Below are 25,306 nucleotides of genomic sequence, written 5' to 3'. Positions count from 1 at the left end.
ACCTTAGTCTCCAGAGAGACACCATTGCTCTTGAGTACTTTAGAGAGGTCCCTAACAGCAGACTTTCCCATCACAATACGTTTTTTTATTTCCTGGCTGCTGGTTGCATATTCTATATATATTCTGAGGGAGCATTGGTGGCCTAGTGGCAAGAAGCTATGCTGCAACCCTGGAGGCATGCAGTTCAAGGCCACCAGCTGTTCTGCGGGAGAAGGTTAAGTAATCTCCTCCCGTGTGATTAACTGCCTCTGAAAACCCACCAGAGGGTCAGCTATGAGTTGGTTCCTACTTTATAGTACACAACAACATATATATTCTAACACAATTAAAAACAAGCCTCATTGAGAGATCACTGAATACATATTAAAATGGCAGAAAGAAAACAACCAACTAAGATACCAATTTTGATGAGTATTTTTCTATGGAACTGATATATTGCTAGTGGAATTGTAAAATGGCACAGTCTCTTTGGAAAAGGTATGGCAATTTCCCAGGAAGTCAGTTATTTCTCAACAAGGTATTTACCAAAACAAGTGGAAACATAAACCACTGACATTGAGTAGATGCCTGCCTACTTGTGGCAATCCTCTGCCAGGTTTCTGAGACTGTTAACAGAAGGAGACGGTCCCATCTTCCTCCAGCAGGGACGCTGGCACAGCTGCACACCTTTCTGTTAGCCCTACACTTAACCTCGTGCAGCACGTGGGGCCCATGAATAGAAAACAAAACACAAAAACTGATACTGTGAGTTGGGATCTACTCACTGCTGACTCTCCAGAGGGTTTTCAGAGACTAACAATCAATAGGAGGCCACTGCCCATCTTTCTCCCTTGGACCTGTTGATGGAGTTGCACCACCTGGTAGCACAACTACGCCCTGGGCTACATAGAGAATTGTTGTTGTTGTTGTTGTCGCTGTTGTTATTGATTGCCTTCGGGTCAAGCATGACTCGTAGTGACCCAATGAACAAAAGGCCTGAAGGCCCTCTACAACGATCAACATTTAGCAAAGTTCATAGTTTCCGCAGGAATGTTGTTTAGGAAGTGGTTAGGGGGAAATAAACTAATAGGACTGGATTATGATTTGCCCTCTTCCTTTCCATTTCCAGATGCTAGGTGAGATTATTTAACCATTCTTGCAACTTTGATTTACTTAGATCTCCTTCTTACTATCTCCCCTAGTCCAGGGGATCTGTTGTCCAATCTAGATCCCTGCATCCACCAGTGCTAGAGAGCTAAAATTAGATGAATGGGAAATAACAGGGCCTTTTTCTCTGGGGAGTAAGCAGTTCTTCAGAAACTCAACAGATTTTGTCTTTCGCCTTAGTTCCTCACCCTAGTCATCACCCTTGTCTTCTTGGCAACCAATATTGTTCTTTTTCTCTCACGTATCTTCTGCAAACTAACAATTTAGATATAATTGTTGGAGGGATAGGGATTGGTGGGCTAAGAGTCCTGGCTCTGCATGTCCTGAGGCATGTCCTGTCTTCCCTGTGGGACACTGCTCATCCATGAAAGGAGACAGTGAGACAATAAGGACTCTGAATTAACCACGAGAGAGTTGGTAGTTCAAACCAACAAGCAGCTGTGTGGAAGAAAGATGTGGTAGTCTGCTTCCAAAGAGATCTACAGCCTTGGAAACCCTACGAGCAATTCTGCTCTTACAGGGTTGCTATGAGTAGGAACAGACTTGAAGGCAGTGGGTTTTGGTTTCTGATGTGCTATGATCTTCTAAGGCTGGAAGGACAGGAAGTAGAAGACAACAGGAGACAGGAAGTACAGGCATGGGGAGATATGGGGTTGGATCAAACCCAAGGAAAGAAATGAAGCAGATTGAGAATTGCTTTTTCTCTCAGCTTCCTAGTATACAAACTTTCCTATTGAGTAACTCAACTCAAGGGGGGGAAGATATTTGTCTCCCCTAAACCCGGATAAGGAAGAGATTACAGTGCTTACCAAGCTTTTTTGATTGTGTCCTCCTAGAACTAAGACATTTTTAAACAAGCATCTCTGGTGTAGGCATTTGATTTAGAAAGTACATACTTGTACTGTTAGGTGTAGACAATATTATATGCACTTGACATAACACATACCAGATGTTAAGGAATGTGATCATACATGCAATACTTTTCCAAGGCACCCCAGTAAGTTGTTGCATGCTCCTCAATACCCAGAAGGCTGGGAAGGTGTTGGTAAAAGCCGTCATTGCTAAGTAAGCCCAAGGAGTGAGAGCTGGAGGAGTGGTCAGCGGAGAAGCTGAAACCTCAGTGCACAGAGCACGGAACCAGAGCTGAAACCTCAGGGCGCAGAGCAGAGCACGGAACCACAGGAATGAGCGAGCCCTTCCTGCTCTACGTTTCCCTCACGTGCTCTTCCTTCCTTATGCTGCAGGTTATCTTTAAATGGGGACAATTTCTTAACAAACACACAGTGGCCAAAACAGAGAGAGAGAGAGAAATTCCAAGAGAGGAACAGAGAGAGTAAGGGGAAACCAGAGAGACAGAGAGTAAGGGCTGAAAGACCAGCATGAGAGGGAGAATTCACCAGGGATGCTGGAAGTCAAAAGCTGTCTCCACAGAGAAAGGAGAGAGCTGGTAGGAAAGTCCTGGGGTCAGGTCGAGAGGGGAGGGGGCTCCCTGGAGTCTCACCCCAGGAACTATGCTTCCAGTAATCACAATACTCCACATCCTTCTGGGGCTTTGGGTAGAAGATGTAGGCACAGCCACACTCCTTGATCATGCTCTCCTGGAAGCAGGAGTGAATGCACACCTAGAAGAGAGGAGGAGGGAGGATGGACCACCCTCTCCCCCACCCCACAGTCCTGGCAGGGAAGTCTCTGCACCACACCACCAGCCCTCTTTACACAGCCTCCTTGCCACCCACCCCCATTATGCCTCACCTTCAACTTCCTCCCCTACAAAACAAACACTCTACATCCTTGATGGGCTGCCAGGTGCTCACCTGCTGAGTGTACTTGGAAGAGTAAAGGTTCTTGACAGGGACGTCGCTGCCATTCTCAGTGCAGTCACCATAGTCACCCCCAAGTCTGTCCAGGGCTTCCTAGTAACCCACACCAAGAGGTGAGAAGTCAGAGCAAGTAGTTCAGGCGCCTGCCTGGATTCTGGCTTTCCTTCATCCCCAGGAGTACACCCTGCCAACTTCTGTCAGCTCACCATCTCAAAACATGTGTCCCCAGAAGCCCCCAGTGCCCATCTGATGCTACTTCAAAGGACACTTGTGCCTGCCCTAAACACCCTGGCCCCTTTCTCAGCCCACTCAGGGCCCTACTTACCAAGGCCCACTCTGCTAACTCCCTTGTCTCTCTTTTCAGTTCCTAAAGACCTCCACATGCACAATGCCCACCCTGCATGGCCTCCCTCCACAGCCATCTGGAGGGAAAGTTCACCTGCCAGGCCCTCTGTAGCCTGGGCTCTCTTCCTGGGGCTCTCAGCCAGCGTCCTTACCTTCCTCATGCTGATGGAGGTCTCCACGCCAGGCCGCAAGTTAAAGCCACCATCATCCATGAAGGCAGGCTCATCCTGCCCATGTACCATGACCCTGGCCCCCGTCACTGTGGACAGGAGTGGGATGAAGTCCTTCTGCTCTGTGCGCAGCACCAAAGACAAGCCTGGAGACATGGAGGAACAGTGGGAGAACAAGAGAAAGCACCGTGGACCCGAGTTAGGGGATGGACACGCATCCTCCCTAGTCTCTAGTGCTCCCAGGCGACCATGGTCAGGAAGCCCCACAAAGGGATCTGGCCACCCACTGGTGGCACAACGGTTGAAGATCAGAGGCTTGCAACTCCCAGCCTCACTGCAGGGGAAAAGACTGGGCAGTTGGCTTCCATAAAGATTCCAAACCAAACCAACCAGCCAATAAGGGGATTCATAGAAACCAGATTCTAATTGCTCCATACCATGCCAGCGCTATAAATCTTTACAGAAACAGCCACATCTTCTTCCTGTGGAACAGCTGGTGAGTCCCAGCTGCCAACCACTTGGTTAGTACTCAAATATCCAACCACTGAACCACCAGGGTCAAATTCATAGCAAATTATGAGCAAACGGCCAAATTATGAACAAATTAATAAAGTTTACATCTTAGGAAACTCTATGGGGCATGTCTCAGTCACTGAGTGAAATACTACATTTATGTGGCTTCAACACACTGATACTTGCTTTCCCACAGCTTAGGAGACTAGAAGTCAAATTCAGGTCACCAGCACTAGAAAAAAGCTATCTGTGTCAGATTTGGAGGGAGGTACTTGTCTCTCTGAGTTAATGACCCACGGTGACCTTCATGTGGCTTCCTAGGCTCTGCTTTCTTGTTTAATCTCTTTTCTTTTTAAGAGATTGATACATGATACACCCTACTCTAATCTTATCTCCTCAACATCACAGAGGCAATCATTCTGAAAGGAGATTCAGCGGCAGGACTAGAGGCTAGCATTTACAGTACATGATCTGGGAGGAAACGATTCAATCCATAACAGAGCAGTTTTACTCTGCCTTATAAAAATCGTCCTAGGGATCTCTGATGGCATAACTTGCAGCGAGTTGCACTGCTAACCCAAAAAATCTCCAGTCTCCAGCAGTTTCAATCCACCAACAGCTCCACAGGAGAAAGATCTCCCATTAGATTTACACTAGACTAGAAACCAGATAGAGGGTCACAGAGAGAGAGTTCAAACCAACCCAACTCCAGTGAGTCTGAGCTTTTTAGATGAGAAACAGCACAACAACAGAAGGCACATAGTGTCTCTACTTATAGGGTTGCGAACAGATGGCTCTCAGAGGGTTGGCAGGTAGCCTGAGCACCCCTTGAAGTGGGGTGTTCACCAACGAACATTTTCTACTGGTTATTACAGTTTCCACAATCAGCTCTGAGAAATCGTTCAGCAATTGAAAACTAATTGCTATATTGCTATCATGTACCTTCGAGTGAGAACTCACTCCTAATTGGTCCTTCAGCAGGTTTTCAGAGGCTGTAAACCACATGGGAGGAGACTGCCCCTTTTCTTCCCACAGAGCAGCTGGTGGATTCGAATTGTATGTGTTTGGGTTAGCAACACAAGTCTTTCCACTCTAGGCCACCAGGGCTCCCTTCAAATACTCAGTTGGTTATGAGCTCAAAATCAGTAAACAGCCTGGGCGGTGGGGCAGGTTAGGACTGAGGGGAAGGCAGAGGTGCTCACCATTGTTGATTCCAGGCAGGGAAGACATCCAGAGGTTGGAGTTGTTCTTGTGATTGAAAGTGTAGCAGTTCCCATACATCGGGTGGTAGAAGTGAGAGTAGTTCCTTATCAGGACAGAGAGGAATGTCAGAGAGAGTGTAGGGAGTTATAAGGAACAGGGCAGTGAGGCAGAGGAAACCACTCCCTCAAACTCCTGCTGCACATATGTCTTTCCGAGCCATCTGTCTCCTGTCCCCTACTATGTGCTGCAAAATGCTAGAAGCTTTACACAAAGTCCCTCAGGCATTTCTCCTGTGAGGGTCTCATCACTACGTCACAGAAGAAGAAGCTAAGGTCAAGCAGCAGATCCAAGGGCACATACAATCAAAGATGGTGAACCTGGGACTCAAACCCAGGCCATCTACCCTCTAGCCCAGGCCACCCAGCCTCAGCAGGCCTGACTTAAATGCTGCCTCATGACCTCTCGTGTTGCATTATGAAAACTCTTGCAGTAACTTGTCACACATTTTAAGTCTTGATTCCCTAATTGGACTGTGAGTGAACCACAGCTCATTCATCTTTATATTCTTTTCATAACCCCTCAGCTAATTGCCCAGCTCTTGCCATATAGGAGATAGTTCCAGAATATTGTTGGATGAATGAAATGGAAAGATAGAGTGGGATGTGGTTAGAGGAAAGAATGGAACCAGTGGGGAACACAGAGCTGAAGGAAAGAAGATCAGATCCCAGGGCAAGAATAAGGCCAAGTGTTGGCCAAATCCCAGATTACAGAGCAAAACTGGATAATGACAAATTTAAAGAGAGGGGAAGGAAGCGTAGCTGTGGTATTGCTGCAAAGGAAATGCTAAGAGCCAATGAACAATCCAAGTGCTGAAAGGATTTGAAGAAAAAGCTATAGAGTGAGTAGAGAAGGGCGCCAGAGCCCAGCTTCCTGTGAGAACAGACAGATAAAATGTTGAGAGTAGCTTTGAGTTAAAAGTAACAGTTGCTGTTGTTGTTGTCGTTGTTGTTGTTAAGTGCCATCCATTCTGCTCCATCTCATAGCAATCCTATGTACAAAAGAATGAAACCTTGCCCAAGCCTGTGCCATCCTCCTCACAATCTGCTATGCTTAAATCCATTGAAGTCATATGTATGGAGCTAGTAAAAGGTAAGGTCAAACGAGACTGGTAAAAGTAAACATATACATCCTAAGCATATTAAGACAATTTTCTAGGAGAAGCAATGTGTATGCTGAGCAAATTATTTGAGAAGCTGAAATCTATGAAGAAGAATGTGGCATCACAATGGAGGAAAATTCACCAATAACCTGTTATGCACAATCTTGCTAAAAGTGAGGAAGATTTGAAGTATGTGTTGCAAAAGATCAAAGACTAGAGTGTTCAATACGGATTACATCTCAACATAAAGAAAACAAAAGTTCTTACCACTGGACCAATAGGTAACATCATGATATGAAGAAAAGATTGAAGTTGTCAACAATTTCATCTTACTTGGATCCACAATCAACACCCTTAGTACCAGCCGTCAGGAAATCAGGAGACACATTGCACTGGGAAAGTCTGCAGTCAAACCTCTCCAAATTATTGAGGAGCAATAATTTGAGGACTAAGGTGTGTCTGATTCAGGCCATGGTCTTTACAATCACTTGCTATGCATGCATCTGAGAGCTGGATAATGAATCAAGACGACTGAAGAAGAATAGATACTCTTGCACTGAGGTGTTGAAAAGAGTACTCAATATTCCATGTTGTTGTTGTTATATGCCGTCAAGTCACCTGCGACTCATAGCGACCCTATGTACAATAGCTCTGAACCCTGTGCTATTCTGAGCCAGTCTCATTGACTCTGACACACTTAATCCCATTGCCCCCGTTATCATGTCAATCCATTTAATCCAGGGTTTTCCTCTCCTGGGCTGTCCCTCTACTCTTCCAAGCATAATGTCCTTCTCCAAGGACTGGTCCCTCTTGACCACATGCCCAAAGTATGTAAAACAGAGCTTCAAAATCCTTGCCTCCAAGAAGAAACTTGGTTTCACCCTCTCCAGGACAGACCTATTTGTTCTCCTGGCAGTCAATGGTACGTTTAAAGTTCTTCTCCAGCACCACAACTCAAAGGCATCAATTCTTCTTCTGTAATCCTTAGTCATCGTCCAGCTCTCTAAGGTATAGCATGTAACTGCAAAGACAAATGGCCTGGATCAGGCAAACCTTCGTCTCTAGATTGACATCATTTTTCCTAATCACTCTGGAGAGGTTCCTGACAGCAGACTTCCTCAGTGCAATTCACCTTTTGATTTCCTGACTGCTAGTGCCAAGAGTGTTGATTGTGGAGCTGAGCAAGCTGAAACTGTTAACCTCAATCTCTTCATCTATCATGGTGCTGCCAATTGGCCCAGTGGTAAGAATATTTGTCTTCTTGATGTTGAGCTTCAATCTATATTGAAGGCCACAGTCATTGACCCTCTGCAGCAAATGCTTCAGATCCTCCTCAATTCCAGCAAGCAATGTTGTATCATATGCATAAAGCAAGCTTTTGATGAGTCGTTCTCCAATCCTCATGTTACACTCATCCTTATGAAATCCAGCCACTTGAATGATCTGTTCTGCATATAGATTGAAAAGATATGGAGAGAAGACACATCCCTGACTTAATGCTTTCCTACTTTTGAACCAATGTTTCCATGCTCTGTTATGATGACTGGCTCCTATTCTAAGTGTAGGTTTTGCATGAGCACAATCAAGAATTCTGGGATTCCCATTCTTCTCCAAGTTAGCCACAATTTGTTGTGATCTACACAGTCAAATGTCTTTGCATAGTCAATGAAGCACAGATACATTCCTCTGGTATTCTTTGCTTTCAGCCAAGATCTGACATTAGCGATAATGTCTCTAGTGCCACAACCTCTTCTAAAGCCAGCTTGCATTTCTAGTAGTTCTCTATTAATGTACTGATCCAGTAATTTTTTAATAATTTTCAGCAGGATTTTGCTTGTATGTGTTATTGTTTGATAATTCCCACACTCTGTCAGATCGCCGTTTTTTGGGTTTTTTACTGCCAAAAATAACAAAAAAATAAGTGTTGGAGATAGTACAGCCAGAATGCTTCTTGGATGCAAAGATGATAAAGCCTCATCACACATACTTTGGGCGTGATGCTAAGAGAGGCTATTTCTTGGAGAGGGACACCAATACTTGTTTCAGTGGAGGATCAGTGAAGGAGAGGAAGACCCTCAACCAGGTAGATTGACACAGTGACTGCCACAATGGGCTCCAGTGTGTCAGGAAGTGTGAGGAAGGCACAGGCTAGGACAGGGTTCTGATCTTTTGTTCATAGGGTGATTCACACTTGGCTTGACAGCACCTAACAACAACAACAACAACAACAGGAGAAGTAGTATAATAAGGTAGTTAAGAGATGTTGCCTATTGGTCTAGTGGTGAGAATTTGTCTTCTTGATGTTAAGATGTAATCTATATTGAAAGCTGTAGTCCCTAACTTCTGCACCAAGTCCTTCAAAAATTTCTTCAAGTACTCCCCACTTCAAGCAAGTAAGGTATGTCATCCACATAATGTATGATATTGATGAGTCTTGCTCTGATTCTGATGTAACATTCTTCTCTACAGAATTATTTCAAATTATTTGTGCAGCATACAGATTAAATAAATGTGGGGATACAACCGTGTTACATACCTTTCCTAATTTTAAACCATGTAGTGCTCCCTTGTTCTGTTCAGACAACTGCTTCATGATCTAGGAATAGATTTCATGTGCACAATTAAATGATCTGGGATCCCCGTTCTTAATTTTAGCCATAATTTGTTATGATCCACACAGTCAAATGCCTCTGCATAGACAAAAAAAAGCATAAATAGACATTCTTCTGGTATTTTTTTGTTTTCAGCCAAGATCTACCTGTCATCAGCAATGACATTCCTAGTACCATGGCCTCATCTAAATTCAGCTTGAACTTTTGGCAAATCTCCATCAATAAGCTATTCTAGCCACTTTTAGATGACCTTCAGCAATATTTCACATGTGATATTAATGATATTATTTTATAATTTCTACTTTCTATTGGATCACTTCTCTTGGGAATGATAGCAAATACGGATCTTTTCCAGTCAGTTGGCCCGGCAGCTGTCCTCCAAATTTTATATTGTGAGATTTAAATAATACTTGGAATTTTTTTTTAACTTGTGTACAGTTGAATCGGACCCAACTGGCACAGGAGGAGATTGCCCCTCCTCCTGTGGAGCATCTGGTAGATTTGAACATGAGCCTTCAGGACTGCAGTGCAGCTTCTTGCCACTAGGCCACCAGAGCTCTGTAATACTTAGAATTCTTAATGTTGGTTTTGTGTGCTGTCAAGTTGAAGTCAACCCATATCTGACTCTCCAGCAGGTTTTCAGAGGCAGTAAATTGCAAGAGAGGAGATGGCTCATTCTTCTCCTGTGAAGTAGCTGATAGATTTGAACCATGTGCCTTTGGGATTGCAGTGCAGTTTCTTACTAATGGACCACCAGAGCTCCCTAATACTTAGAGTTGTCATTGTTCTTGTGTACCGTATGGTTGGAACTGACTGACAGCTGACACTCCAGCAGGTTTTCAATGGCAATTAATCATATGGGAGAAGATGGCTCATCCTTCTCCCACAGAGCAGCTGGTGGCCCCAAATCACATGCCTTCAGAAATGCAGAGCAGTTTCTTGCCACTAGGCCACCAAAGCTGCCCAGTGTCTAGTAAATAGTAAGAGCTATGTTAGTTTACCATTAAGATTTTAGAATGGGAGAATGGATACAACTGAAAAGACAGAAAATAATAAGTGTTGGGAGATGTAGAGAAGTTAGAACTCTTGTGGTATCTTGGGTCTGAGGTTAAAAAATGCTTTACCAGGCCATTGCTTTTGGCTTTCACCACATGGCTGGCCAGGAACATATAAATAGGGTGTAAGTCTATTCATGAGGGGATTGGCCAATTTGGCCATTCCACCATATTTAAATTGAGCCAATTCAGTAAAACTAGTAGTCTCACTACTAGTAAGGAAGAAGCAGAGAATGCAGCAAGAGTCCTTTGGTGCCAGAAATTCCTGACCAGTCTGACCAGGACCTACAGGAGAGCAGCAGAAATAGCTAGAAACCCAATGTAAGACAGAACTGATCTGGGACGGCTCCTCCATAAAGCCAGAGCTAGGGGCAGGCCTTCACCTAAGCTTGCTAGAGGAAATGTCATAATTGGGAAGACTAAGAGAGCTTTGTAGTACTGACCTAAACTGCAAAATTGAAGGCTGAAGGACCTGCAAAAACACTCTCAAGAAGCTGTCCTGTCTGAGAAATTGCATCCTGTTGCAAATCTGAGTTGAAACCTTGTTAACTTCCCTAATAAACTTCACAATCTTGAGTATGGTCCTGTGAGGTCTGTGTGGATACTGCAACAGATTTCAGACAGAGTAGCAGAGCTGTAGGATTTGTATTGAAATTAGTAGAAGCAGGTGCAAGAGTATGGGAGAGAAATCTGATATAATGGGAATTAGTTCTGTACTCTGGATATTCTTGATGGAGACAGTTCTTCCTTGTGGCATCAGTAGAGGTCAGATACAGCCATCCACGCCATTCTCATTCCTTTTACACGTACACATAGGTGTTTGGATTAAATAGTGTAGAGCCCTGATAGCCTAGGGGTAAGGAGTGACATTGTCAACCCTAAGGCAGATAGTTTGAAACCTGAAAGAAATATAAGCAATCTCCTCCTATACACTTTAAAACTTGAAAACCCACTGGAGGGTCAGCTGAGTCAGGGCACATAACAATAACAATAGTTACTATGGAAAATTGTTTGGCAGTTGTTTAAATGATTAAACACAGAGTTACCATATTGTTGTTTGCAACCATATGAGTCAATTTCAAGTCACATTAACACTGTGTAACATGGTAGAACTGCTCCAAAGGGTTTTCTAGGTTGTAATCTTTATAGGAGTGGAGGAGTCATTGGATGCATTAAGACAGCCAATCTTTGTCTTAGCAGTAAAACACTTAGCCGTTACATCCCCAACAATTCCACTCACAGGTATAAATTCAAGGGAATTGAAAATACAAGCTCACACATAAATTTGTACATGAATATACAATGTATTATTCATAATATGCCAGAAATGGAAACAATATAAATGTCTATCAACTTATAAAGGGATAGATAAAACATGGTATATTAATATAACATACTGTTACTTGGTCATAAAAGGAATGAAGTTCTGATACATGCTATGACATAGATGAACTCCAAAAACATTATGCTAACTGGAAGAACTCAGTCACAAAAGGTTGCTTATTGCATGACTTCATTTATATGAAATGTCCAGAAAAGATAATCCCATGTTGTTGTTGTTATGTGCTGTAGAGTTGCTTGCAACTCATAGCGACCCTATGTACAATAAACCTGAAATCTGCTCTATCCTGTGCCAATCTTATTGTCTCTGACACACCGACCCTCATTTACCCCAGTCACCAAATCAATCCATCTCATAGAGGTCTTCCTCTCTTGTGCTGTCCCTCCACCCTCCCAAGCATGATATCTCTCTCTAAGGACTGGTCTTTCCTTGCAACATGCCCAAAGTAGGGTAGACAAAGCTTCAGAATCCTTGCCTCCAAGGAGCAGCCTGGTTTCACCCTCTTCAGGATGAACTTGTTTGTTCTCCTAGCAGTCCATGGTATATTCAATACTCTTCTCCAGCTTCCACAGTTCAAAGGCATCAATTCTCTATCATCCCTAGTCATTGTCCAGCTTTCTGATGTATAGCAAGTAATTGTGAAGACCATGACCTGGATCAAGCACATCTTTGTCTCCAGACAGGCATCATTGCTCTTCAGTACTCTGGAGAGGTCCCTGACAGCAGACTTTCCCAATGTAATTCATCTTTTATTTCCTGGCTGCTGGTACCAAGAATATTGATTGTAGAGCAAAACAAACTAAAGTTGTTAACAATCTCAATCTCTTCACCATCCATAATAATTCTGCCAGTTGGCCCAGTGGTGAGAATCTTTGTTTTCTTGATGGTGAGCTTCAATCCATATTGAAGGCTGCAATCCTTAACTGTATCAATAGCTCCCATGGCATGTCACTGCACAAAAAAAATTGGTCAATATGAAACAGTTCATGCAAGTAATAGATGATCAAGAACCAGTGATACCTAAGGAAGACATCTAAGCTGCAATGAAAGAGTTAGCAAAGAATAAAGTCCCATGAATTGATAGAATACCAGTTGAAGTATTTCAGTTAACAGGCGTTACCCTGGATTATGCTCCCTAGCCTCTGCCAAACAAATTCAGAAGACAGTTTCTTGGACAACTGATTGAAAGAAATTTGGATTTGTTTTCATTGAAAAAAAAATTTGATTCCACAAAGTGTGGAAATTATTGAACAATATAATTAATATCACATGCAAATAAAATCAAGGTAGATTCAGAAAATGCCATGGAATGAGTGCATTATTGCTGATATCAGATGGATCTTGGTTGAACACAAAGAATATAAGAAAGATATTTACTAGTGTTTTATTGACTATGTGAATGCATACAACTAAGTAGATCATAATAGCATTGAGAGGAATCCTAGAATACTTAACTGTGCTCAGGCAAAATATGTACATAGAGTAAGAAGCAGTTATTGGAACTGCACAGTTTAAAATCAAGAAAGGTATCCATCAGCGCTATATCCTTTCTTTATACCTATTCAATCTATATGTGAGCAAATAATTTGAGAAGCTAGACTATAAGAAGAAGGATATGGCATCAAGATTGGAGGAAGACTTATCTACAGCCTGCCTTATACAGATGATACAATTTTGTTTGCTGAAAGTGAAGATGACTTGAATACTTGCTCCAAAAAAATCAAAGCCTATAACCTTTAATACTGGGTACATTTCAATATCAAGAAAACAAAACTCCTCACCACTGGACCGTGTTATAGTCGTTGCTATGTGCTGTCAAGTTGCTTGCAACTCATAGTGACCCTATGTAAAACAGTTCTGAACCCTGCTCTATCCTGAGCCAACATTATTGTCTCTGACACACCTACTCCCATTACCCCAGTCACCGAATCAATCCATCTCATCAAGGTTCTTCCTCTCTTGTGCTGTCCCTCCAGTCTCCCAAGCATAAAGTCCTTTTTCAAGGACTGGTCCCTCCTTGCAAATTGTCCAAAGTATGTCAGATGGACCTTCAGAATGCTTGCCTCCAAGGAGCATCCTGGTTTCATCCTCTTCAGGACAAACCTGTTTGTTCTCTTGGCAGTCCATCTTGGCAGGATATTCAATACTCTTCTCCAGCACCACAGCTCAAAGGCATCAGTTCTCCTTCTGTCATCCCAAGTCATTTTCCAGCTTTCTGATGTATAGCAAGTAATTATGAAGACTATGGCCTGGATCAGGCACACTTTAGTCTCCAGACTGACATCATTGCTCTTAAGTACTCTGGAGAGGTCCCTGACAAGCAGACTTTTCAATGAAATTAGTCTTTTAATTTCCTGGCTGCTGGTACCAAGAGTATTGATTGTGAAGCCAAGGAAATTGAAGCTGTTAACAATCTCAATCTCTTCATACTCTATCATGATGCTGCCAATTGACCCAGTGGTGAGAATGTTGGACCATTAGATAGAAAAAGAAAAGACTGAAGTTGTCGATTTCATCTTACTTGGATCCACAATCAACAAACCTGGCAACAGCAGTCAAGAAATCAAAAGACATGTTGCATTGGTAAAATCTGCTGTCAAGGACCTCTCCAAAGTGCTAAAGAGCAATAATGTCAGTTTAAAAATTTAGGTTCATCTGATCTAAGTCATGGTCTTTTCAATTAATCACTTCCTATGTCTCTGAAAGTTGGATAATGAATAAGGATGAAAAAACAATCAACGTCCTTGAGTTGTGGTGTTAGAGAAGAGTACTGAATATCCTATTGGCTGCTGAAAGAACAAACAAGTTCGTCCTGGAGGAAATGCAATTGGGTTGCTTTTTCGAGACAAGGATGGTAAAACTTGGTCTCACATATTCTGGGCATGTTGTCAGGAGGAATAAGTCTTTGGAAAAGTAAGAGGGTCAAAGAGAGAGAGGGCTATCCTCAGAAGAAGTATTGACACAGTGAGTACAATAATGGGCTTGAGCAAGACGAGATCATGTGAATGGCATAAGTTCAGATCTGTCGTTCACAGGATCACTATGAGTCACAACCAGCTAGATGGGGCCTAATCAAAACAACATATCTGAGAGTGAGGAAATAAGTAGTGACTGCTAATGAGTATAGGCTTCTTGTTAAGATGATGAAAACGTTCTAAAATTAGCTTGTGGTAATGGTTACATAACTGCGAATATAGTAAAACCCACTGAATTACACATAGTAAAGAGTGAGTTTTATTGTATATTAATTATATATCAATAATGCTGCTATTTTTACAAAGTTAAACTTAATCTAAAAATATCCCCTATAGTACTCTCTAACCCAAGCAGTTGTTTGGCTTAACTAGTAAAGAATATCTGCCTTGAGCATTATACTCTTTCTTTTTTTAAAATTAATTTTAATGAAAGTTTACAGAGACTTTGGATTTCCATTCATTCATTGTTGCACTTTTCTCCCTGCCCAACCTCCCCCCACCCCAGTTCTCTCTTCTCTTTGAAAAGTAAAAGAAAAATTCATTCATTGGTATACAATCCCCCCACACCCCCTCACTCCGAGCATTATGCTCTTTTAAGACCTGTCTATATGGATGAAACTGACAACAGAAAATTGAAAGATTAGCTAGAAAACTTAGGGGGCAGTGAGTTTGTATTAATGGGGGAAGAGCTACTCAGGTAAGGACCACTGCACAGCTGGAAGCATATAATCAAGGTCATTGAACTGTGCAAGTGGAAATTGCTGAATTGGTGCATGTTCTGCTGAGTATATCCTCAAAAATGGCAAAAGTTATATATGTGTCTATATGTATACAGGTGATCTAAGTGGCAAGACAAAGATGAACTACACACTTTTTGTTCATGAGGAGGGTGGATGGAGCACAGGGAAGGCAGAGTCAGGACTAGGTTAAAGCTACAGGGGGGAAGACTGAAAGGTGACAGTTAGAACAACTCCAAGGGCAGGTGTGGGCTGACCCAGTCTCAAATGCTGTCGCAGTCACATTTTTCAGCTGCCAACTTCTGTCCTTAAACAAACACAGAGACTAGAAACAGGAACAAAACTGTGGGTTGAGCAGAGTTGAGTGTACAAGGGGTTAGGGGTAGGGGCAGAAGCAGGTGACAGCTGGGCTGCTGCCATTCTCTGGTGACACTGGAGGGAGAGACTTCCCTGGGGCATGCAGGGCTGCCTCAGGAGCCTTCCTCAGGCAGGCAGAGCACAGCTAGGGCCCCTGTGAAGTGAGGAACAGAACCAGAAAGGGAAGATGGGGGTGGGAGGGCCAGAGGCCACCTCCCTCACTCTTCGCTTCTCCCAGTCCTGGCGGGCACCGTACCTCCCTGCAAGGATATCATAACAAGGAGTGGTAACAGAAAGAACACCTGTCTGGCACTGTGCAGTACAGTGGGAAGAATCCTTGGCCGGCACTGCCTGTGACCTTGGACAAGTCATTTCACCACTTCAAGTACAAAAGTAGTAAAATTTAATTTTTCTAAAGCACTTTGTAGCTTACCAAGCACCCTTACATTTGTTATCTATGCACTGATGTGACTCTTGAGGTTGGTGTTATCGCCTTCATCTCCTGAGTCAAAGTACCAAGAGATCAAGGATTAAACTTTTTCTTTGATGTACCCTAAGCAATGGGAACAGTGACTGACATATTACCCTGACATTCAAAAGTACTTGAATAAATAGGAAATAACACTCCCATTTTTATAAACAAATAAACTGATGCTTGAAATTACTGCTGTTCTGTACCCTCAAGTCAGAATCAATGGATAGCTGACCCTCTGGCAGGCTTTCAGAGGCAATAAATTGCTTGGTAAGAAAATGCTCATCTTTCTTCCACAGAGCAACTGGTGAATTTGAACCACATGCCTTTGAGTTGGCAGCACAATTCCTTACCACCAAGCCATCAGAGCTGCTTAGAAGATAATGTGAAATGCTCAAAGTCACCTCTCACTCAGGACTCTTTGCCATCACATCAGAACCAACTAATAGTTGAGCCTCCCGCAGGTATACAGAGGCTGTAAATCACACAGGAGACTGCCCATTTTTCTCCTGTGAAGTCCCTGCTGAATTTGAACCAGCAGAGAAGCATTATCTACGTTATGCAAGTCATCTATCAAAAAACTCATTGCCATCGTGGTACAACCACTCTGGAAGGCAGTTTGGTGTTTCCTCAGAAAGCTGAACATAGAAATTCCCTATGAAACATACCCTGAGAAAATAACTGAGGCACAAACGGAGATTTGTACACCAATGTTAACAGCAGTGTTAGTCACCATCGCAAGAACATGGAAATAGTCCAAACGTCCAACCACCATTGACTAGAATGAGAAATTATGGTATATTCACAGGATGGAATACTACACAGCATTCAGGAGCAATGATTTTGTAAATCACTTAACTCAGGAGGGACTTGAGAGCATTATGCTAAGTGAACTAACTCAGTCTGATAAGGACAAATACTACATAAGGACATTATTGTACAAATAGATAAATAGAAAAACATGTACGAGGATCTAAGGAGCAGAGAGGTGGAGCAAAGATGGGCGGTGGGGGTCACCATAGGGTCGCACAATTTGATAGGTGGAGGGAAGGGTGGGTTAAGGAAATGGAAAAGATCCGGTATGAAAAACAATGTATATGAACTTTGTCAGTAAATCAGTATAAAATAAAAATCTAATTTTATAAAAACTCAAAAATTCATTGCCATCAAACTGAAATTTACTAACAGATGACCCTCTAGCAGGGTTTCTGAGGCTATAAATTTCATGGAATGAGACTTCCCATCTGTATTCCACAGAACAGCTGGCAGATTCAAACTGCCTGTCTTTGGCTTAGCAGCAAAACTCTACCCATTAGGCCACCAGGGCTCGCTAAAGTTACCTGCTGTCATGTTCTGTCAAGTTGGAACTGACTCATAGTTGATCCTCCAGAAGGTAATTCAGAGGCAGTAAAAGGCACTGGAGGAGACTGCTCATCTTTCTCCCACAGAGCAGCTAGTGGATTGGAACCACGTATCTTCGGGATTACAGCATAGGTTCTTACCATTAGGCTACCAGATCCTTACTATAGGGAGTAAAGGCCTCTGCTTTATTATTACTACCTTTAATAAAACTCTGGTGGCCTAGTGACAAGAACCTATGTGTGCTATTCCTCCTGAATTTAATGACCATCTCAGGACTTGTTTGAGGCCTTGAAAACAAATGGGCAAAGACCAGATGAGTTGTGGGAGGGTGTCAAGAATATCATCCATGAAGAATGGAAAAGGTCATTATAAAGACAGAGGAGAAAGAAAAGACCAATATGGATTTTAGAAGAGACTCTGAATACTGCACTAGAATGCCGAGAAGCCAAAACAAAGATAAGAAATTAAGATGTTAAGGAGCTGAACAGAAGATTTGAAAGGGCAGCACGAGAAGATAAAATATAATAATAAAATGTGCAAAGATCTGGAGTTGGAAAATCAAAAGGTACCAACTACCTCAGCATTTATGAAACTGACGACACTAAAGAATAAATTCAAGTCTCAAGTTGCAATACTTAAGGTTGTTGTGGGCAGAATGCTGAATGACCCAGGAAGCATCAAAAGAAGCTAGGAGTATACAGAGTCACTATACCAAAAAGAATTGGCTGACACAAGAATTTCATGAAACAACATATGATCAAGCGCTAATAGCAATGGAGAAATTTTAAGCTGCTCAGAAGGAATCGGCAAAAAACAAGGCCCCAGGAATTCACAGCACACCAACTGACATTTTTCAATAAACAGATGCTGCCTCAGACGTGTTCACTAGGTTGTGCCAAGAAATCTGGAGAACAACCTGGCCAACTGGCTAGAAGAGATCCATATTTATTCCCATTCAAAAATAAAAGGTGACCCAATAGAAGTGTGGAAATTATCGAACAATATGCCTAGTGGCGAGAAGCTATGCTGCGATCCTAAAGGCATGTGGTTCAAGGCCACCAGCTGTTCCACTGAAGAAGGATGGGCAATCTCCTCCCATGTGATTAACCGCCTCTGAAAACCTGCCCAGAGGGTCAGGTATGGGTTATTTCCGACTCGAGGGTACACAACAAGAACAATATAAAAAATATTACATACAAGCAAGATCTTGCTGAAAATTATAAAAAAAAAAATGACTGGAACAGCACATCAACAGAGAACTTACAGATGTGCAGGCTGGATTTAGAAGAAGCCATTGACACTAGGGACATCACAGCCAATGTTAGATGACTCTTAACCTAAAAGCAGGACATACCAGAGGAATGTTAGATCTTGACTGAAAGCAGAGAGTACCAGAGGACTGTATTTCATTGACTATGCAAAGATATTTCACTATGTGGATCAAAACAAACTGTCACTAACTTTGAAAAGAATGGAACTCCAGGACACTTGATTGTGCTTATGTGAAACCTATACTTGGACCAAGAGGCAGCCATGAGAACAGAGCAAGAAAACACTACATGGTTCAAAATCAGGAAAGGTGAATGCCAGGGATGCATCCTGTGTCCATACCTTTTCAATCTATGCATGAAACAGATATTCTGGGAGGCTAGGCTCTATGAGGAGGAATGTGGCATCAGAATCAGAGGAAGACTCACCAACAAACTGTGTTACGCAGGTAACACAACCTTGTTTGCTGAAACTTAGGAAGACCTGAGGTATTTGCTGCAGAAGGTCAAAGACTACAGCCTTCAATATGGATTGAAGCTCAACATGAAGAAAACCAAGATTCTTACCACTAGGCCAATTGGCAGTACCATGATAGGTAAAGAGATTGAGATCGCTCACAGTTTCAACTTGCTTGGCTCCACAATCCTCACTCGTGGTACCAGCACCCAGGAAATCAAAAGACAAATTGCATTGGAAAAATGTGCTGTCAGGGTCATCACCAGAGTACTGAAGAGCAATGATGTCAGTCTAGAGACTAAGTTATACCTGATCCAAGCCATGGTCTTCACAATTACTTGCTATGCATCAGATAACTGGACAATGACTAAAGATGATAGAAAAAGAATCAATGCCTTTGAGTTGTGGTGCTGGAGAAGATTATTGAACATACCATGGACTGTTAATAGAACAATCGGGTTTGTCCTAGAGAAAGTAAAACCAGGCTGCTCCTTGGAGGCAAGGATATTGAAGCTTCATCTGACATAATCTGGGCATGTTGTCAAGAGGGACCAGTCCTTGAAGAGGGACATCATTCTTGGAAGAGCGGAGGGACAGTGCAAGAGAGAAAGACCCTGAATGAGATAGATTGACTCAGTGAGGGGGGAAATGGGGGTAGGTGTGTCAAAAACCATGAAATTGGCTCAAGATAGAACTGGGTTCAGAGATGTTATATGCAGAGTCACTATGAGTTACAAGCAAATTGACAGCACATAACAACAACAACAATGAAGCAGAGCTGGGTTGTGTAGTCCCTCAACTGAGGGCTATTCCCATCATTCCATGGCTGCCTGCCTCATCTGAGAAAGGGGAGTATGGGACCCGGTGACCTCCCAGATCCCTTTGAGCTTTTATACTAATTAGAAAGAATTCTCAGAAAGATGGAAACAGCCATCAAAGCAAGAACTCAGTCTGCATTTCCCAGAGCATCCAGCAGACCAGGGAATGGCAGGTCTGCAGGGTGACTCCATGAGACAGCGGTGTGGAACTGAGATCAAGGTTTCACCCGATGCTGCTAGCAAAACCAAAACCAAAACCAAACCCACGTGTTCAGTCGGTTCTGACTCATACTAAGGTTCCATTGGGTTTCTGAGGCTATAAATCTTTATGGCAAGAGGGACTGGAAGATACAAACTTCTGACCTCTCAGCAGCCCAAGCTAGGGATTTATTTTTCAAACAAACGTTTCCTGGATCAGGCTTGGGTTGAGCCTTGGAGTGACTCAGAAAGGAGCCTCTATGGAGAGCAAAGAGCCAGACAGGAAAGACTCACGCCTGGCTGCAGGAGTCCTGATTGAAGCGGCAGGCATAGATGAAGTTGTCCAGTGCATCCTTCTCCAAGGAGGGTGAGCCATCAGGCAGGCGAGACAGAATGTTGATGTAGTGGAAGCGGTACCATTCTCTCACTGCATCCACCCCTGACGAGTAGGTCTGGTAGAAGCAGTCTGATTTGTTCTCGTTGCACTGGACAAAAAGAGACCAGGAGACAGGAAATAGCAGGAGTCAAGGAATGAGAGGTCTGGAGTCTGAGGTGAGGAAGAAAGAGGACACAGAGTTGGAGAGATGCAAAAGTCCTGAGAGACAGAAGAGGCCAGGAGAGCATGGGGTCAAGGCAGTGATGGGCAAACAGGTACAGTTCCTGGGTGGCACAACTGGGTAAGCATTCAACCACTAACCCATCCAGAGGGTCCTCAAAAGAAACTCTGAGGGTCTACTGCCACAATGATACCAACCTGAAAGCTCTATGGATTACAGTTCTACCCGGAAACATAGGGGATCACCATGAGTCAGAATAGACTCAAGGGTAAATGGTTTGGTTTTGGGGTGGAGGGAGACCAGTTGCCACACACAGAGGGTTGCTGTCATTTATACAGCCTCTGAAGACGGACTGAGCATAAACCTTCTGTTTGCACTGATGGGGAGACTGAGGGATACAGAGGATTGTCCAAGCAGAAGGCAATGGGATTAGTTCTCAGGCTTCCAGGCAGAATGGCCCTCTCTCACTAGAGGGAGCCTCTCTTTTGTTCCCATCTGATCCTCTCCTAGTTCCTTTCTTAAGTGCGCTTATATTTTCTCACAAGCAGTCTCGGGGTTACTAATGAATGAGATCCATTAAATGTGTCTTCAAATCCAATTTGTAAGGGAAATCAGAGCAGGTGCATGTAGTTCTTGGTTAGCCTTACTCTAGTGCAAGAAAGGCTTCAAGCCTTTTAAAAGCTGCACATGCAACCAGTCAAGGTGACGGTGATGAAGAATTTGCTGGTTGAGTAGGTTCAAAGTGAGGGAAAGTTTACATAATATTAAAGGGTAAATTCGCGTTGTCTATAATTAGGACTTTGGTAGCCCAAGGAATAACTGTATTCTTTAAAAGCTTTTATTGCCTGCTTGGTTTTTAATTCTCCCTCTTTATTGTCTCTTTATCCTTATCTTAGACAATCAGAGCCTCGGTTACCCCATCACACTGGAGAGTCCTAAGTCAGCCCCACGCGGGTGGAGATGAGGACACCACTGGAATTTTAAAAGGTGCATTTTGCACAGCAGATTTGACGTCTTTGCTTCATAAACGCTTCACGGAGCCCCCCACTTACGAGACCCTGCAAGTCAGTGGACAAAAAGATGTTATTACTTATCTACATAGTCACACACTCATATTGCCAACACGCCAAGAAGGACCCGCCTAAAATCACTCGGCAACAGAGGCGGGGTCAGAAAAGCGATCAAAGTTCAAGGAAGGAGGCGGAGCCGGACGGGAGGGGGGTGGGCTTCTCCCCGTGTTGGTGGGCGTGGCCACGGGGGCCGCGCTGGGTCTTACCAGTTGGAAGCCGATCTTCCAGTCCTTCCGGTTCACCTGCGGGTTGTTGTCCCGCACGCTGGAGGTCGCGCTGCGAGGCTTGCGGGCCGGGTGGGACAGGGGCTCCACGTCTAGGCGCAGCAGGGGGTGCGGCAGGGGGCCCCGGAGGTCGCGGCGGCTGCGGCGATGGGCCTCGAAGAGGCTGGAGAAGTTGTATTTGTACAGATCGAAGAGCGTGCTCTCTGTGATGCGGTCCAGCTCTTTGAGGTCCGCTTTAATTTCGGGGTACCTGGATGGGGTAATGGAAAAAGGGTTAGACTAGAGGGAGTCGTCCCTCGGCTGTAGCGGGCGGTGCCAGTTCATCCCCAGGAGCGCTTCCCCAGGGCTGTCATTGTGGGGTGGGGGAGGAGGTCTAGACAGGCGTGTCGGAGGGAGGATGTGGAGGCGACGCGGGCCCGGCGGAGACTGTATTTATTGCCGCCTGTTTACTGAAAGAGAGGCGGGAGGCGCCTGTTGGTGGGGCGCTCTCTTCCCACTCTCCCGGACCTAGGAGGGAACCCGGAACTTGTCTGCTCTTTCCAGAGGCAGGAGAGAGGAGTGGGCCGAAGCCTGGGTCCAGACTGTGTGCACAGGCTCTCCTGCCCTTTGCCCCCTCAGGCAGAGGTGGCCTTGGGGCCCTGTGGCTGCCACCGCGCACCTTCAAAGGCAGGAGTTCCCAACTGCATGTTTAGAATCTCTCAAGGAACTTATAAAAATACCGGATTTCTCACTCTCCTACAGAATCATCCCCAGAGTTCCAGTTTAATGAGTTTCAGGTAGGGCCCAAACATCATAAATTAAAACACTGGCTAGTCCTCAAGTCCTATTCCTTGTTCTCAATACAGTCCTATTACCATCTCACCAGTGAACGTTCAGAATTAATTTACGGAAAGAAATCTACCCAAAATAAACAGAAGTAGGAGGTGAGATACTTCATCTTACTTGGATCCACAATCAACACCCTTGGTACCAGCAGAAAGGAAATCAGAAGACATATTGCACTGGGAAAGTCTGCAGTTTGAGACCTGTCCAAATTATTGAGGAGTTAACGATGTCATGTTTAGGACTAAGTTGCGTCTGAGTCAGACCATGGTTTTTCTAATCACTTGCCATGCATCTGAGCTGGGAAATGAGTAAGGATGGCAAAATAATTGATGCCTTTGAGTTGTGGTGTTGAAGAAGACTGCTGAAGATCTCATGGACTGCCAAAAGAACAAACAGATGTCTTAGAGAAGGTGCAGCCAGAGTGCTATTTGGAGGCAAAGATGGTGAAGCTTCGTCTCACACACTTTGGGCAAATTGCTAGGTGAGAGGCTTCCTTGGAGAGGGACATTCAACTAGGTGGATTGACGGAGTGACTGCCACAGTGGGCTCTAGCATGTCAGGAAGTGCTAGGATGGCACAGGATAGGACACGGCTCAGATCTGTTGTTCATAGAGTCGCTATGAGTCGTACATGACAGCACCTAACAACAACGATAAGCTGAAGTCTCAGGATACAGAGCTTTTTACAGTCTAGAAACAAAAGGTTGGAAAGTGAAATCGAAAAACTAATTATTAAAAAAATAATAAAATAAAAAAAAGAAAAACTATTACCATCTAAAAATAGCATAAACAGCCAACTTGACTCAAGAGCACATAACAAAGTCACAATGAGATCTGGTCGTGTAGTGGGTAGCATGTTGCCCTGCTAATAAAAAAATCGGTGATTGGAATCTACCAGCTTCTCAGAAGAAAGATGGGTGGTCTCTTAGATTTATAGCCTTGGAAATTCAATAGAGGATCATTATGAGTCAGGGTCTACTCAAAAGCGTGGAGAGATATAAAGCCACAGTAGTCAAAGCATCGGTACTAGTAGATAATAGATAGCAGAACAGGGTCTGGAAAGAAAGAAATATGGTCAACTGATTTTTTTTATTACAACTTCAATTCAATGTGGAATATATGTATTAAAACAGACTGAGGTCATGAAATGTCACAAAACAAAGCTGAACCTTGTTTTGGGGGGTGAGGATGGGAAAATGAACTTGACTTCTTTCTTAAAGAGCTCTGATGACACTGTGGTTAAGACTTGACTGCTAACTCATAGGTCAGCAGTCCCAAACCATTAGCTGTTCCATGGGATAAAGATGAGTCTGTTTCTGCACAGATTTATGGCTTTGGAAACCCTAGAATAGTTCTGTAGTGTCCTATAGGATTGTTAAGAGAATAAACTTCATAGCAGTGAGTTTTTCTGCCTTACAAAATCCACTGTCATTGAGACAATCCTGATTGATAGCAACCAATTCATAGAGTATAAGTGCTCCATATGGTTTCCTAGGCTGTGATTCTTTGTGGAAGCAGCCAGCCACATCCTTCTCCCACAGAGCAGCCTTAACAGTTAATGGCTGAGCAGTCAACCACTGTGCTACCAAGGCTTCTTTTTACATTACTACATACACAAAAATCAAGATAGATCATGACTTAAAATCCAGAACTATATGGACTCTAAGAGAAACAGGATATATATTTGTGACCATAAAGTTGGCAAAAATTTATTGGATGAAAGTGCAAGCCAAAGAAGAAAAAATTACAAACCATCAAAACTAAAGATTTCTGCTTATCAAAACAGCATTTAGAAAACTATTAGGCAAAAATAACTATGAGATATCATCTCACCCCAGTCAGAATAGCAAAATTTAAAAGAACAGCAAACAACAAATGCTGGCAAGGTTGTGGTGAAACTGGAATCCTTTATTCACTGTTGATGGGAGTTTAAAATGGTGCAACCACTATGGAAGGCTGTATGACACTTTCTCAAAAAGTTGCTAACAGAATTACCATTTGACCCAGCAATTCCACTACTGGGAATTTACCCTAAAGAAACGATAACTGCCACTCAAGCAGATATATGCACACCCATGTTCATTGTGGCTTTGTTCGCAATAGCAAAGAGCTGGAAACAACACAAGTGCCTGTCAACAAATGAATGGATAGAGAAGCTCTGGTATATTCACACAATGGAATACTATGCAGTGTTGAAAAACAAGGAACTCATGAAATATGCCAAATGGATGACCCTGGAGGACATTATGCTGATTGAAATATCTCAGTCACAAAAGGATAAATATTGCATAGGGCCACTGTTGTAAAACGGGACTGACATCAGAGTGGAGGGAAGACAGAAAAGGAGGGGAGGAATGATGTATATTGCATTGAAACAGATGAGGGAGAGAATTGTTTGTTGTTGTTGTTGTTATGTGCCATCGAGTCATTTGCGACTCATAGTGACCCTATGTACAAGAGCTCTAAACACTCTTCTATCCTGTGCCAACCTAGCCATCTCAAACGCACTTATTCCCACCGCTCCAGTCACAGAATCGAGCCATCTCATAGAAGGTCTTCCTCTCCTTCGCTACCCCTCCACTCTGCCAAACATGATGTCCCTCTCCAAGGACCAGTCCCTCC

General features: G+C 43.4%; 1 protein-coding gene across 1 annotated transcript in view; it reads right to left on the bottom strand.

Moving 5' to 3' along the window:
* SCNN1A (sodium channel, non-voltage-gated 1 alpha subunit) overlaps positions 1-25,306 on the bottom strand; it is a 40,798-nt gene that overhangs the window by 4,580 nt on the left and 10,912 nt on the right. Inside the window, exons 2-7 of the mRNA XM_006891358.1 lie at positions 21,843-22,110; positions 20,304-20,494; positions 5,197-5,300; positions 3,464-3,627; positions 2,961-3,059; positions 2,648-2,768 (exon numbers count right to left, since the gene is read on the bottom strand). Coding sequence (XP_006891420.1) covers positions 2,648-2,768; positions 2,961-3,059; positions 3,464-3,627; positions 5,197-5,300; positions 20,304-20,494; positions 21,843-22,110 — 947 coding nt within the window. The remainder of the gene's footprint in view (positions 1-2,647; positions 2,769-2,960; positions 3,060-3,463; positions 3,628-5,196; positions 5,301-20,303; positions 20,495-21,842; positions 22,111-25,306) is intronic.

Source organism: Elephantulus edwardii, unplaced genomic scaffold (assembly GCF_000299155.1).
Source record: "Elephantulus edwardii isolate Elephantulus edwardi_28Jun2011 unplaced genomic scaffold, EleEdw1.0 scaffold00096, whole genome shotgun sequence".
Lineage (NCBI taxonomy): Eukaryota > Metazoa > Chordata > Mammalia > Macroscelidea > Macroscelididae > Elephantulus > Elephantulus edwardii.
Note: the sequence above shows the minus strand (reverse complement) of the source record. Positions and strands in the feature narration are given on the sequence as shown.